The following is a 15,155-nucleotide window of genomic DNA, read 5'->3' on the forward strand; positions in this document are numbered from 1 at the left end:
AACAACTAGTAGGGTAATAGACTCCCGATAATTTTGTTGTTGACTTTTTGAACACGTCAAGATACTCCAACAAATAACCGACTTGGACCCAAACACTTTCCGGAAACATATCGGCCTCGCGTTCTTCAACAAGATTGTTATGAAAAGCTTGTAAAGTTTGGCGTTGGGCAAAAGCACACTTTAGCATATGACAAGTTGAGTTCCAACGGGGTGGAACGTCCCAATTCGGCCCCAAATACTTTCTTTCAACCGACTTGCAATAGTTCTTATATTCAAGATGTCTTCTTTTACCACTTTTGAAGACATCTTGTAACATAAGTCTAAAGAATTTTAAATCGTCACAAATGTTTTCATTGTCATGACCTTTTTGAACAACCAAGTTGATGATATGTGCAACACATCGAACATGAAAAAAATCCCCGAAACAAGGTGGTGAATATTTAATGATAAATTTTTCGGCCGCCTTAGTATTGTTTGAAGCGTTGTCAAACGAAATCGAAAATATTTTATTTCTCAAGTTGTAAGTCGTTATAACTTCATCAAGTAATTCAAACAATTTTTCGGCGGTATGTGGGAACGGGAAGTTTTCAAAAGCGATGGTGCGTTTCATCAATTGCCATGTCACCGGATCAACCCAATGAGCGGTGACACATATGTATGATTCGGGCAACCCGTGTGGTGCCGACCAAACATCGGTAGTTAAACTAACCATGGCTTCTAAAGAATGAAAAGACTCGATTAACTCTTTTTTAGCACACTCCCACAACCTGATACAATGACGTCTTAAGGTAGTACGACTTACATGTGTGTATCGCGGTTGTAGAGTTTCTCGAATCAACGACGTCAAATCCGGGTCATCAAAGTGGTTAAACGGCAAACCTCGTTGAATAACGAACTTTGCCATTCAAAAAAAACCCGCCGGAACCATTTTTTTTTTGGTAGGAACCGAACCGGTTACAATTAGGAACCGGGTTGGAACCGATGAGGACATACAAATAGGAGAACCGGGTACGATTTTCGGGTACAAAAATACCCAAACCGGGTATTGGGTCAACCGGGTAGAAACTGGAACCGGTTCCGGTTCGGTTCTACCACTTAGATTCCGGAACCAGTTTTTTTGTGCACGTCTAGTTGGGTTGGTTGGTCAAATTTTGAAAAATATATTAATTCATTTAAACTCCACAACCTTGTTGCTCCACCAACCCATGTGGTTTCATGTTTTAATAATAAGTGTATGATATTTGGCTTGATTCCATAGGCTGTTAATTTAATTTTCTTTTAAAACAATTAGTTTGGTTTTTGTTTAATAACTTATATTATTAACTTTTTTAGAAATTCTAAAGGCACACTCTCGTTAATTTTTTTTTACGTGCGTTTCGATATAAGATGTCAATTTTATTAAAAACTGAGTACTGAATATACATATTTTTTTTAATATGATTGAGTTCTTAAAAGGTTGGGTTGGTGCAATATACCATGTATTTATGCATTTAGCGTCCGAAATATCTTGGAACTGCGTAAATATACGCGTTTCAACAAGGATAAAAAGAAAGTGTTGCACTCGGTGCGTCTTACCGCATTGTGGGCTATTTGAAAGACAAGGAGCGAGTTGGTATCTATCGGGAGGCCATCTAGCTTGGGGAATGTGATTGATTTATTGGGTAAGAAGTGTTGACGTTTTGATATTTGAAATATTTTGATGTTTGGTGTTTTTTTTGGGAGTATTTTGGTCTATACAGATCTTGCATGTATAAATATAAAAATACTTTTGTTGGCCGTCTACAAAGGAAAGAAAAGGTTGGTTGAATTGGGTTGTGAATGCCGACGGTCTAATAATCAGTTTCGATAACCGATCACTGATCGGTTTCATTTTCGGTTCGGTAAACCGGTTAACATATAGACCCCAACTTCCTTTCTTGTTTAACATTCCCGCCATGGCTCTGCGACTCACCCACTCTCGCATCACATCCATGTTCTCCCAAATCCGTCCACTCTGTTCTTCGTCATCATCATCACATTCGTCAATTTCCGAACCCGAAACCGTACCAAAAGCCTCACTCGAACCATCACCAGACGCTGACCTAATCTCCCAAATCCTAATCCAACACCACAACCCTTACCACACCATGGAATCCACCCTCCAACTCACCGGCATCACACTCACTCAAACCCTCGTTACCCAAACCCTAATTCGCCTCCAAAACACCCCCAAAATCGCCTTACCATTCTTCATCTATACCAAAAACCAATCCAATTACACCCACACTACTTCCACATACAACCTCATGGTCGACATATTAGCCAAAGTCAGACAATTTGATGCCGCCTGGCAGTTAATTATTGAAATGGACCAAAATGGTGTAAACCCTAATTCGGATACTTTTTATGTTTTAGTCCGTCGGCTTGTTTCTGCCGGGTTGACCCGACAAGCGATCCGGGCGTTTGAGGATATGGGTTGCTTTGTGGTCAACGGTGGCGTTGACCATGATCATGATCAAAATCAAGATCAACAGCCGATTGATGATTATTACTTTCTGTTTGATACGCTTTGTAAATACGGGTACCCGAAAGTGGCTACTGAGGTGTTTAATAAGTGGAAGAGTTGGAGATTTGAACCCGATGCGAAGGTTTACACGATTTTGATATACGGGTGGTGTAAGGTTAATAAGATGAACATGGCGGAGAGGTTTTTTAATGAGATGGTGAGTAATGGGATTGAGCCGAATGTGGTTACGTATAATGTGGTGTTGAATGGGATGTGTAGACGGTCGAGTTTGCACCCGGATTCGCGGTTTGAGAGGACGGTGAAAGGCGCGCATAAGGTGTTTGATGAAATGCTTCAGAGAGGGATTGATCCAGATGTGACGAGTTACTCGATTTTGTTGCATGTGTATAGCCGGGCGCATAAGCCGGATGGGACGCTTGATGTGTTGAAGATGATGAAGGAGAAAGGGGTTCAGCCGTCGCTTGCGTCGTACACGTCGGTTGTGAAGTGTTTGTGTTCGTGTGGGCGGATGGAACATGCGTACCAGGTGCTCGATGAAATGCTGCTGAACGGGGTTACACCGTCTGCTATGACGTATAACTGTTTTTTTAAAGAGTATAGGGGTAGGAAAGACGTTGATGGTGCGTTGAGACTGTATTACAGACTAAAGGAAGAGTCGGGTTTGATACCCGATACGCATATGTATAACATACTTTTAGGGATGTTTATAATGGTAAACCGGTTAGATCTTGTTAAGGTGATTTGGGATGATATGAAAGGTGGCGGGTCGGGTCCGGATTTGGATTCGTACACATTGATGGTTCATCATTTGTGTGATAAGGAAAAGTGGCAACAGGCGTGTGAGTATTTTGTTGAAATGATTGAGAAGGGGATTTTGCCGCAAAAAGTGACGTTTGAAACGTTATATAGAGGGTTGATACAGGCTGATATGTTACGGACATGGAGGAGGTTGAAGAAGAAGCTTGATGATGAATTCGTGTCGTTTTCTTCCGAATATGAAAAATATAATTTTAAACCTTTTAAAAGATGAATTTCTGATGCGAAAGGCGGTGACGAAAATGCGCTTTTAGAATGAAGGGTTGGTTATATACTTATATGCCTTCCTTGATTTTAATTTTTGTAGATGTAGTTGTAACTTGTAAGCTCACATGCAATGAAATTGTACCTGTTGAGAAACTATTTAAATGCTGTTGCATACATTTGTCAAATGCGACTAAAAACCTGTACTATTATGATGGTGATATCATTTTTTAACAAAACTATTTAGGAAGTTTTATGAAATTTGAGTACTGTTTGATAGGGATGATCACGATTCTGTTTTGCCGAAAATCCGGGTTGAATCGCTAACTACAATTTTGGAAACAACAAACCAAACCAAACCAAACCTGTTGTCCTTTAATTATTGGACTGTTATTTATTCTAAACGACCGTTGAATAAAGCCCGAGTACTGGAGTAACTAAATGGCAAAAGGCGACTCATAAGCCCGTGATCACAGACAACATGAGTAGCTCAGGCCCACCATTTCCTGTTCCGGGGGAAAACCCACCATCCGAAGACCCACTGCGGTAAAACCCGGTTAAGATCCGATTCGAACTTGAGACCTTGCGGTCACTTGCTCTCAAATGTTAGTTGAGCTACAGAGAACTGTTAATTAGTATGTATACAATTTTATTAATTATTATTAATGAAAATCCTTAGAACATAAAATTATTCTTTGCATTTGATGGATGAATAGATTTTAATTTTTCAAAATCATTAGTTAAAATAAAAATGTATAACAAACATGGTTTATACCTATTCTATTGTCTTGCCACCTTATGTTACATGCATGCACGGTCCACACATATAGTTAAATAAATCTCAGTCAGTGAGTTTGATTTAAGAATTAAGATGAAGAACAGCCGATGCAAATTATCACCTAAATGGATTCTCATTTTCAGCATCTTCAGCTTCGCATTTGGCGTCTTCTCCACCAACCGGTCCGTCTCAATCCATTATTTGATTGGATTTCCAAATCTGAAATTATATTATATATGATGATCATGTGTAGGGTATGGGCTCCCCTTGATTTAGACGGAAAGGTTATGCGCAGGCGAGAACAAGAAATCAAAATCGTCTCTCATGATTGCATCACAAACAAGGTTCTCATTCACATTTTGAAATTCATCAACAGCTGTTGTTATCTTATGTGATCTTGATGGTTTTGATTCAGGATAATGATCTATTGGAAGCAATTCAAAGATCTGATGATGCAATCAGGTGAATAATTTGATATTTTCGATATAAGGGTGTAAAATCAAACATCGTGAATGTTGTTTATAAATATCAGGTCACTTGGAAACTCGATTTCAAGGCTGCGAATGGAGCTCCCCGGTGTCCAAAATGTACCCGAGAAAGTTAATAATGACAACCGGCAAACAAACAAGACGGTTTCTGAGGAAGCAACAAGGAAAAAAGCATTTGTGGTTATTGGGATTAACACTGCTTTTAGTAGCAGAAGAAGGCGTGATTCGATTAGAGAAACATGGATGCCTAGGGGTACTTTTGTCCTTTATTGTTTGCACTCAAGAAAAAAATATCAACAATCAAAAGTATTCTCTAAATATGCATTTTTGGAGGGTAACCATGTTTAGGGTTAAATGTTTATACTCTAATAATGTACGAATCTTTGATATTGACTAGGTGAAAAGTTAATTCAGCTCGAGAAGGAAAAGGGCATTATCGTCCGTTTCATAATTGGTCATAGGTGATTCTTGCTTTCATTTCTTTACAATGAATGCTGCAACACCTGTTCATTTTCTTAAGAATGACAAAAAAGGAATATGGTCTTTGATTATTTTGCAGTGTGACATCCAAAAGCATTTTAGACCGAGCAATCGACTCTGAGGACTCACAACATAAGGACTTTTTGAGGCTTGTAAGATACTCTACATTTGATTCCACATTATAACCTTCAATTCATACTAAAAGTTAAGTTATTTGATATTATTATGACTGCAGAAACATGTTGAAGGGTATCATGAATTAACTGCCAAAACAAGAACGTTTTTCGCTACTGCATACACCAACTGGGATGCAAAATTCTATGCCAAAGTGGATGATGACGTTCATGTCAATTTGGGTACATAAAGTTGCAAACTTTCATTTGGGATTTTCAAGTCATCTATAATTTTTTGTATTATCTTGAAAAAATTTAAAGCTAAAGTTACTTATTTGCCCATTATCATCATTTTGCAGGCATGCTAGCTTCAACTCTTGACCGGCATCAATCAAAGCCTCGGGTCTACATTGGATGCATGAAATCTGGGCATGTTCTTTCTCAAAAGTATTTCCTGTTTCTCATCAAAGTTTTAATATCTGAAAGTGAAATTAACCAATGATGTTTGACTGATAGTCATCAAAATGCTTTACTTTGGTGCTATGTAGGAATGTCAAATATTATGAACCTGAATATTGGAAATTCGGCGAGGAAGGGAACAAATATCTTCGGCATGCAACCGGTCAAATTTATGCTATTTCAAACGATCTTGCTAAATACATCTCCACCAACCAGTAAGAATCCGTTACTGTTTTCAGTTGATGTCTTTCAAATCGTGTTGTTCCATACAAATTCGAAAAATATAGCCATATAAATATAATATTCAAAATTTTTAAATATGTGTTACATAAATCTGGTTTCAATATGAATTAATAACACGAATGGTCCTTGTGGTTTGGTCATATTGCAAATTTAGTCCCCAAGTTCTAAAAGTTACTACTTTAGAGTTTAGACCAACTGTTTGCATGAATGTAACTGAGTAATGCAGGGCAATACTACATAAGTATGCGAATGAAGATGTATCACTTGGCTCTTGGTTTATTGGTCTAGAAGTTGAGCACATTGATGAACGAAACATGTGCTGCGGGACCCCTCCTGGTATGTGCTTCTACTACATTTTTGTTAGAACTTAGAAGAGACTTGAATTTTGACTATTACAAGTCAAAGTTTGACTATGAAAGTTTTGAACTTTATGCAGAATGTGAGTGGAAAGCAGAAACAGACAATGTGTGCATTGCATCATTCGATTGGAGTTGTAGCGGGATATGCAAATCTGTTGAAAGAATTAGAGAAGTTCATAAGAAATGTGGTGAAAATCGTGCTGCACTTTGGAACCGACCAACATTTAAAATTTGAGATGCTAAATTGACCGAAGAATAGACGAGTGAAGAGCACACGACAATCATGGGGATGACCACAGTGAATGATTTCTCGCAGGACTGTTCTTGTAAGACTTGATACAAATATGTCCCAAGAAAGAAGTCCCAACTTTGTGTCTCAAGATCAAAAGCTCAATGCTTTTTTCTTAAGGATTTTCAATTTTCAACCTGAAAATGTTTCTATTATCACATTCTTTGATATTATGTGGTTATGATTTCATAACCAATTCAACAAATTCGAGTTTGAAAATAAGAAAATAACTGACTAGACACTCAAAATTCAAAATTGGACTTCTTGGTCAAATTAGCATTACATCGCACTACATTGTTTAACGATACAAGTCACACAGTGCGATAAACTGAATACATATACATATTGAGATGCTCGATACAGCACCAAACAAAATTAAAGAGCTGCATAACACTTATAAATATTGCTTTAAGCAAGATATATCGGTACATAGGTATTTTTATCTTAGTGTCAAATACTAGCTTGAACACTCTCTTTCACATGTACCTGAGACCCACCAAATATGGTTATTAGCGGATACAACCCTCAATAAAGATTACAAAAAACGCTAAATGTGCCTAAAAATGACTCAATAGTTATACTAAAGGAACATAGATCGCACAATATATCAAAATGGCAACATCTAGCTACAAGTTAATTCTACTGCAAGTTTCTTCGTTACACCAGGGCAAATTTCCATCTTGAAATTATCTTTGGTTAATTCCACTAAGCACTCGTTCCTATTCAAGCATAGCTGCACATAGAACAATATAAATGACACTGCAATACGACTAGGAACACATACACCCAAAAGCCTGAGTGATTGATTACCTTTTCAAGAATAGAGGTGGAATTAGGATCATGGCAATCTCCAACTACATATGATTGACAAGTCCCGGTAGGAGTTCCATAGCTAGCAAACTTGAAAGAGGAAATTTGTGTGTTCATTGGGCATTTCAACTCCAAAATTGCTTTGCTTTTTTGCATGTTGTTGGTAGCAAAAGAGGGGTGATCATCGGCCACATGAGCACAAAGAGTGGATAGTTTCCGTCTCGAGAACCTAATTTGAGTGGGGTCTCCACCTTTTTCTTCAAACATCACCAAAACGTTGCCCGATGGCTTGAACCAAGATCTTGGAACATGGTACCTAGGATGACAATGTCATTAGAACCAAAGATATAATAATAACCATTGAGTAAAGGTGGCGATTTCAGTTTTCGGTTTCTAACGTTTTTAACAATGTATACAACCCACTATAAGGTTCTAGTCGAGAAGCTGAATTTAATGATAATGACATTTAGCACGCATAATATTTATAACACTTTGTTTTGATAAAGCTAGACTAAGTTTTCTTGGTCAAGTATCCGTTTGACCCAAAATCATTTAACCCGTTATTTATTATGTCCATTTTGGCACCTTAATCATTCAGAGACATCCTTTTACCATTTCTTACCTATTTTGACCCAACATCTTAACACCTTTATCATTCGAAGACATAATTTTATCATTTCTTACCCATTTTGATCCAAACTCATTTTTGACTTGTTACCTATAAATCTATAATGCTCATTTTGACATCTCTTGTCATTTACAGATATCTTTTTATCATTCCATAACGAATGAGATTTTTGACTTTTGTGGTCAAACGAACAAAATCAGCACATCAAGACTGACATGAATACTTTTAATTGTACAATCTTGATTATTGCCAATAACTATCAGTTTTTTTCTTGTATTTATGGGACAAAGGAGAGATTGTTAGTTTTTTTTTTTTTTGCTTTTGTAAATAATATTATAATAAAAGGATCCAATTGCTAGTTAGTTACCATCTTTGTGATGGTTCTCCACACCCTTTATTGCATTTATCAGGGTTAAACTTGCCTCTATAATCACACGTTTTAACACACTTATCGGTTGGAGCCTTTCGGGGCCAATATCTTCCAATTTGCTCTCCGTTTAGCCATGCCAACCCCTTTCCCATGTGAACCATGTCAAGTCCAATAGGTTCATTGCCAGGTGGCGCATCGACAATGGCCTACAAGATTCAATAGTAGTAAAAAATGTAACCAAGAAAATAGTTTAAAATAACTAAAACTAACAGAACCTAAGCATTTGCCGCATACCTTGTACCATGTCAATGGCTGATTTTTAGGTGGCTCAGAAACCTTGGTCCAATGCACATCTTTAGAAGCATCCGCATCGTATAGACTCAGATGCTCTCCTTCTAAACCTATCTGCAAAAAACCAGAAAGAAGAGGGTCAAACCTAATATTTGACCAAATTGACTATCAAAAGTCAAAGGTTTAGACAAAGAGTGAACCTTGTAGGTCCATGTGGTGTTAGATAAGTCAATGGTTCCATTATTTAAACCTATAAGTTTCAAACTCGTTAAACCAGCTCCAACCCATTCGTAAAACGATCCTGCATTCTGTTAAACGAGTGGTGTAAACATAAATAAGACACATAAAAGCGAAAAATGTTAAAAGAATAAAAAAGTAACTTACTTGGAGGCCCACAGTCATGCTCAAAATAGCAATGTCGTTCTTCCCCGCCTTCAAAGAAACCGGTCCTTTAAACTTGAAGGGTGAAACGGTCCCATTTCCCGATGCACTAGCTAAAAAATATTATTTGAGGGTATAAGTTACAATCACATGAGTGAAAAAAAAGTCAAACTTCTTGAAAAACATGTTTGACCATCGACCTTGAAGTATGCCATTGACAAAGGCATGGAGCGCATGCCCTTTTGACTCAATGAGGAGAGTCGGTTTGTTTCCTTTCTTTAAAAACTCTTCATTCTCATCAACAAATAATCTGCAAGAAACATGTAATAACCTCCATTAATTTAGACTTTTACGGGTCAAAGTTCTTGAAGACAATTAACTTAAAGTTGAAGACTTTTTAAGTGCTTCCAAAATAAACAGAAAGTATCTTCATACACACACAAACAAACCTAGTTGTAAGCCAAAGGTAATCGGTAGTATCTTTTGTAGTATTGATGTGATCCACAAAACCATTGATAGTAAAGTCAGCTTCAACCCAAATCCCGGCTTTCTCAACAAATATTTCCCAATTAGATGCTTTCAAGTCTTTATTTGGTGACACCGTTGAAGGCTGCAATAGCTCTGGTACCATTTCAATGGTAGAAGTTTGAGATCTAACCTGTTTAAAAACATGCATAATGTCAATTTTGACTTTTAAAGTCAAAAAACTACTTTTGAATCCTAAACTTTGAGCACAACTGGTGTTCTTTTTCTAGTAACTCTATATCCTTTTGTTGCAGTACGAGATAATCTATCCAAACCTTCAAATGTATAGCTCTTCTAAGTGTCTAACCCTTCTTTATATATTAGCAGGTTTGACTATTAAATGTAAAATATGAAAAAAAATTACCTTGGCGGTATTGAAGACTACATTTTTGCAGTCAGGAAGGATGCTGACTGACCATGCTGGCAGTGTATATGAAACATTCCTAAACTGCACCGTTTTCTCATTTTTATCATCTATGTTAGCAATAAACGCAGCACATGATTTTCCTGATTGATCTTCATAGACATCTGCCTAAAGTTTGAAAAAAAATCAAAGTTTAATAGTTGGTTAAATTATTAAAAGGCCAATGCAACACTTTCTGAGAGAGTGGAATCTTATGAAACAAGGTCAATTGCATGAATAAGTTGCCATAGTAACAAAGGGCAAATAGGTAACTTCGCATGAAAAAACGAACCTCTTGTTTAGGACCAATATTAACCAAGGTTGGTTTGTTGTTCAACAATGCATGTTCACACATCTTTATAGCTTGATGAAGCTCCTTAAGGTGTCCCCATTTTGGAAATCTCGGTAACCCTACATCCCGTTCCAAGAAAACAGTTAAAAGATTACTCAAAAAGTCAAATCAGCGTACTTTTTGTTTCAAAATTATTATGCATGCATTATATTGTTTAAAGAAATATCTATAACTTAATGGAGGACAAGAAACTCTATAATTAGAAAACAAATTGTGTCATATATGTACAATATATATAAGTTTGACATTCAAAATTAAAGTCAAAGGCTCATATAAGAGATTTCATGAGCTAAGTAGCTAACCATATTCATCAATTGGCGCATCATAATCATAACTAGTGGTGATAAACGGCCCACCAGACGTACGTCCAAAGTTCGTCCCACCATGATACTAAACAAGAAAAAAAACGTTGAGAAGTCAAACACACAAAGATATTATGCAGTGTACTAATATTACAATTGTATAAATGAACTAATTACTCATCATAGGGGTGAGCGAATTAACCGTCATAACCGCAAACCGAACCATAACCGACATAACCGAACCGATTTTAACCAATAACCAACATAATCGATGGGTCGGGTTAATGAATTTTCGAAAACCACCAAATGTGGGCCGGTTTTGGTTAATGTTAATTCCAAACCCGCCATAACTGAACCGCCCCATTTATGTAACTTTTACACTTATTGCCGTTAATCCATTACAGAAAAATGTTCTCCACGTCTACTAGGTTTTAGGCCAATAGTAATAATATTGGCGATATTGGTTACAGTATTCATTCTTATGTTCCATAATTGTCGATCTAAATTTCCATTTCAATTATTTAATATGTTAATTCGATATGTATATTCCAAAAATGGCAGTAAGAAAAAGAAAATATATTTGAATTCCACAATACAATTAGCGGCTATTAAGTGTTCACAATCATACGGAAGGATTGTTTATTTTAATCACGGTTAACCGACCCATAACCGACTGTTATAACCGTTAAAACCGATTAACCAAAACCGCCATGACGGATCGGTTATGGTTATCTATTAACCGCTATATCGGTTATGGTTATGGTTTTGGCCAAAAACCGCCCCAAACCGACCCATGCACACCCCTAACTCATCAAAACAATACCATATAATAATTATGTACACTTCCTCCTTTTTGGAAAAACCGAGCAACAGCATACGCAACATCTTCAGGGGGGCGATGAGGATCTCTGCCACCAAATGTTTTGAACCTATGCCACCATAACAATGATACATAGGGTTTTAAGGCCAAAAGTAAATAATTAAATTATTTATTTATTCGTAAATTGATAAGAAATACTAGAGTTAAATACTCACCACCCGGGCCAATTTTCGGTCCAGATTTTGGGCATGGTTGGATAGCTTGGCTTGAAATCATCACAATAAAATGAATTACAAGTATTAATCTGTACAGAATACATAATGGTCAGTTGGGTTACAAGTATTATTGAGTTAATGAGTTATATGCAAATATGCAGTTATGCATAAGGCTCGCGGGAGGCTTACCACTGGATCAGGAGCATCCCATTGCTGACACATTATCCATGGTACACCTGTATTTTGGGATAGAGCCATTTTAGCTGCCCATTGAGTGTATGATTTGCCACCTTCGCCATATGCAGCTTCGTAGTATCCATACTCATTTTCCACCTACAATAAGTCAAAACAAAAACAATGACTTTCATAATAAGAAAGGATTCGTATAGTCGTGTCATCGTGTGGTGTTAAAGAGTTTTATCTTTACTTGCCTGTGCTAAAATAATGGGACCTCCTTGTGATGCAAAAAACTTATCTTTCTTCATCATATTCACAATTAGAGTTGTGAAGTTTTGCATGTAATGCTGCATTTTCCACCAATAACACACATTCATATTTTGTTCTATAGTTGTAAGGGAAAAATGGTCATTTAAAAAAAAAACTAACAGAAAAAGTTACACCATTTAGTGGAAAGGACGAAAATTAAGAGCAAAGTGGACATCTTTTAACAAACTAACACAAAATGTTAACACCAGTTAGTGAAAAGGATGAAAATTGTGACAGGACTTTAGGGAAGTTTTTTGCACTTACTGAAGTTAAGGGAAAAATGGAAATTTTCAAAATAATAATAAAAAAAGGTTATCCCCGGTTAATGGAAAAAGTGTCACGACATATGAACTTTAGGGACCTTTTTTGTACTTATTAAAGATAATGGCAAAATGGTCATTTTTTAAAATAACTTACAAAAACCTTAATACCAGTTAGTGGAAACGACAAAAAGTGTGACAACATATGAACTTTAGGACATTTTACGTACTTATTGAAGTTAAAGAACACGAACTGCAAGTTACCTCATACATAAATGATGAAAATTGTAACTTACCCAATATATTATTCGATTAAAGCTGGTTATAGTTAGGTGTTTTTATATAATCTCAACAATCACATTTCTAATGAAATTTAGAAGAAAATATTAACCAATTTCACACCTTGAACGGTTCGTTGTCGGTTCTGAAGACGGTCCCAGGCACATAATGTAACCAAACAGGTATACCACTGAATATATTACAATAAGTCGTTAAGAAAATAATAAAAAAAAAACTCAATATTGAAATTAAATTAAGAAAAAATACCCGAAGTTCCATTCTGCAGCAACGAACGGGCCGATTCGAAGAATCAAAAGCATACCTGCATCTTGAACTATCTTCACAAATTTGGGTAAATCATATCTTCCACCAAAGTAGTACTAATAAAACCACATCAGGAAAACACATCAGTCAACATTAAGACAGTTGAAACTGGAAATTTTAACTTTCTAAGAATAGTCTAAGTGAGCTCATTTTGCAAAAAGACTAAAATGCCACTCACATTTCCTGGTGACGGTTCATGTCCGTTCCAAAAGACGTATGTTTCGATGACGTCTACGCCTCCTTCTTTTGCGGTTTTTACCAATCCGGGCCACATCTATTAATAACAGAAAGTTGTATAGTTAAGTAAAGCTTCTTCATTTCATGGAAAATCTAAATCTTTTTCAAGAATGTGATTAAAAAGAGGCAGATTAAATGAAGAAACCATGAAAAAATTGATCTTTTTGAATAATCTGATTCAACAAAGCACATGAAATTGAAGGAAACAATAAAACTTTCAACTTTTTAAGTAAAAATGTTAACTTTCCATATGATAAAATAAAGAAAATCAATATAATGCAAGATAGTAAGGCCCATGAGTATAACTTAACACCCAGGGCATTAAAGCTGAGTTGGCAAGGGTTAACGAGTGACATATCACTCCCCTCATGTGTTAAGGGGCGTTAGTGCAAGGTGGGTTAATTACCGGGCTTTAAAATCCTCTACATACACACACACAATAATTTAATAATCAATTTTATATTAAATAAATATAGGTGAAGGGGATAAAACAATTTCCTTAGGATGAGGTGGATTGGAATGGGGTAAAGTGGGTGATGTTGTGCCTACGTAGAGTTAAGGAGCGTCAATGTATACCAAACGGCATAAATTATCCATAAAACCCCTAAATTTTATAAAATCAATAAATGTACCAACTTTAGCTAAAAACTAGTGTTAATATGTCCACTTTGCCAACACAAGTAAAAACATTACATGTCAAATTACTAAATATATCAAGTTACCAACTAACTACATCACATCCCATTTTGTTCACACTATAGTATCATTACCAATTTCCAAATATAAACCTAATCCATATAACCAAAACAGATCAAATTCCTTTATAATCTGACTCATCAATAAACACATAAATGATAAATATAACACCTTTAAGATAATAACATTTCAAGAAACTCCCAAATCAGTTACAAAAAACCACAAAATCAAGAAACCCAAATCACATCTCATTAAATTTCAAACCTTTTGATGAAAATAAGTTAAATTAATGAACTTACAGCAGGAACACTACGAGGGTAGTGAATAGCAGCAGAAATAAGCAGCTTTCTTTGACCATCAATGATAAGTGACCGGCTATCATAAGTCACATTGTTAGCTGCTTCTGCAAATGGTGAAATGTTCAAGCATACAAAGCATAAAGCAAGAAGCAGAGTACACGCAGATGAAGAAGAAAGCTTCATCCTTTGAGTGCTATCTTGCTGAAAGGTGGAAGCTTTATCCATGGGTTTTTAATCTTTTATAATATTTTATTATGTAATCCAAAGATCTGATGGAATTATTTAAGTTGCACATGTAAAGGGTCTAGTTTTGTCAAATGGTTTGATTTTCATTGGTGAGATAAAATAATAATAAGAATTAAAATGGAAACAAAAGTTGGATGGGTGCCACGTATGTTGATATGAGAAGATGAAGTAGTGGGGCCGGTAGTAAGGACCAACCGGCAGCTATATTTATGAAGATATATGTATTCTCAGATTCCCAAGAGGAAGGGTAAGATACAGAAAGATTGTTTAGTTAAACAGCTCATGTGGTCGTCAGAGATTTTGTTGATTTTTGGATATAATAATAATATAGTATAAAGATAATTATAAAATATTGAAATGAATAAAATGTTGGTAATACCGGAACGTATTCATACGTTGGTGAATATGGAAGAACCAATATTAATAAGTCGGTTAAGTTGTTAGTTTTCTAACACTTATATGATTAATAGAGTAAAGTTAAAATACAAAAGGACAA

The 15,155-nt window shown here is 36.0% G+C and overlaps 2 protein-coding genes and 1 pseudogene across 2 annotated transcripts; 2 read left to right on the forward strand and 1 right to left on the reverse strand.

The window, feature by feature from the left end:
- The first annotated feature begins 1,794 nt into the window (after positions 1-1,794).
- LOC143618630 (pentatricopeptide repeat-containing protein At2g13420, mitochondrial pseudogene) lies at positions 1,795-3,836 on the forward strand (annotated as a pseudogene).
- A 186-nt stretch (positions 3,837-4,022) lies between these two features.
- Positions 4,023-6,735, forward strand: LOC143618641 (beta-1,3-galactosyltransferase 7-like). The gene is made up of 11 exons (XM_077090763.1): positions 4,023-4,486; positions 4,558-4,648; positions 4,720-4,766; positions 4,837-5,045; positions 5,190-5,253; positions 5,352-5,424; positions 5,508-5,628; positions 5,745-5,832; positions 5,934-6,059; positions 6,314-6,423; positions 6,524-6,735. Exons 1-11 carry the CDS (start codon positions 4,398-4,400, stop codon positions 6,679-6,681), a joined length of 1,176 nt encoding a protein of 391 aa, XP_076946878.1. The 5' UTR covers positions 4,023-4,397; the 3' UTR covers positions 6,682-6,735.
- A 222-nt stretch (positions 6,736-6,957) lies between these two features.
- Positions 6,958-14,930, reverse strand: LOC143618640 (beta-galactosidase 10-like). Its single transcript, XM_077090762.1, has 19 exons — positions 14,414-14,930; positions 13,360-13,455; positions 13,125-13,237; positions 12,981-13,047; positions 12,264-12,356; positions 12,022-12,165; positions 11,833-11,921; positions 11,621-11,726; positions 10,798-10,885; positions 10,436-10,554; positions 10,105-10,272; positions 9,665-9,873; positions 9,416-9,525; positions 9,219-9,328; positions 9,035-9,142; positions 8,838-8,948; positions 8,541-8,749; positions 7,546-7,861; positions 6,958-7,468 (listed from the first exon to the last, which is right to left on the reverse strand). The coding sequence occupies exons 1-19, from the start codon at positions 14,636-14,638 to the stop codon at positions 7,358-7,360; spliced, it is 2,592 nt and encodes an 863-aa protein (XP_076946877.1). The 5' UTR covers positions 14,639-14,930; the 3' UTR covers positions 6,958-7,357.
- Between the last annotated feature and the right edge of the window lie 225 nt (positions 14,931-15,155).

The sequence above is a fragment of the Bidens hawaiensis genome, unplaced genomic scaffold (assembly GCF_021521415.1).
Source record: "Bidens hawaiensis isolate Kalapana, Puna unplaced genomic scaffold, B.hawaiensis_p1.1 tig00419565_1, whole genome shotgun sequence".
NCBI lineage: Eukaryota > Viridiplantae > Streptophyta > Magnoliopsida > Asterales > Asteraceae > Bidens > Bidens hawaiensis.

Coding starts and splice junctions, on each gene's coding strand:
- LOC143618641 (XM_077090763.1), top strand. CDS start 4,398: ATGAAGAACAGCCGATGCAAATTATCACCTAAATGGATTCTCATTTTC. Junction 5,046..5,189: donor AGAAACATGGATGCCTAGGG/GTACTTTTGTCC, acceptor GATATTGACTAG/GTGAAAAGTTAATTCAGCTC. Junction 6,060..6,313: donor AAATACATCTCCACCAACCA/GTAAGAATCCGT, acceptor TGAGTAATGCAG/GGCAATACTACATAAGTATG.
- LOC143618640 (XM_077090762.1), bottom strand. CDS start 14,638: ATGGATAAAGCTTCCACCTTTCAGCAAGATAGCACTCAAAGGATGAAG. Junction 10,886..11,620: donor GTGTACATAATTATTATATG/GTATTGTTTTGA, acceptor TTTCTTGTTTAG/TATCATGGTGGGACGAACTT. Junction 7,862..8,540: donor GGAGAACCATCACAAAGATG/GTAACTAACTAG, acceptor TTGTCATCCTAG/GTACCATGTTCCAAGATCTT.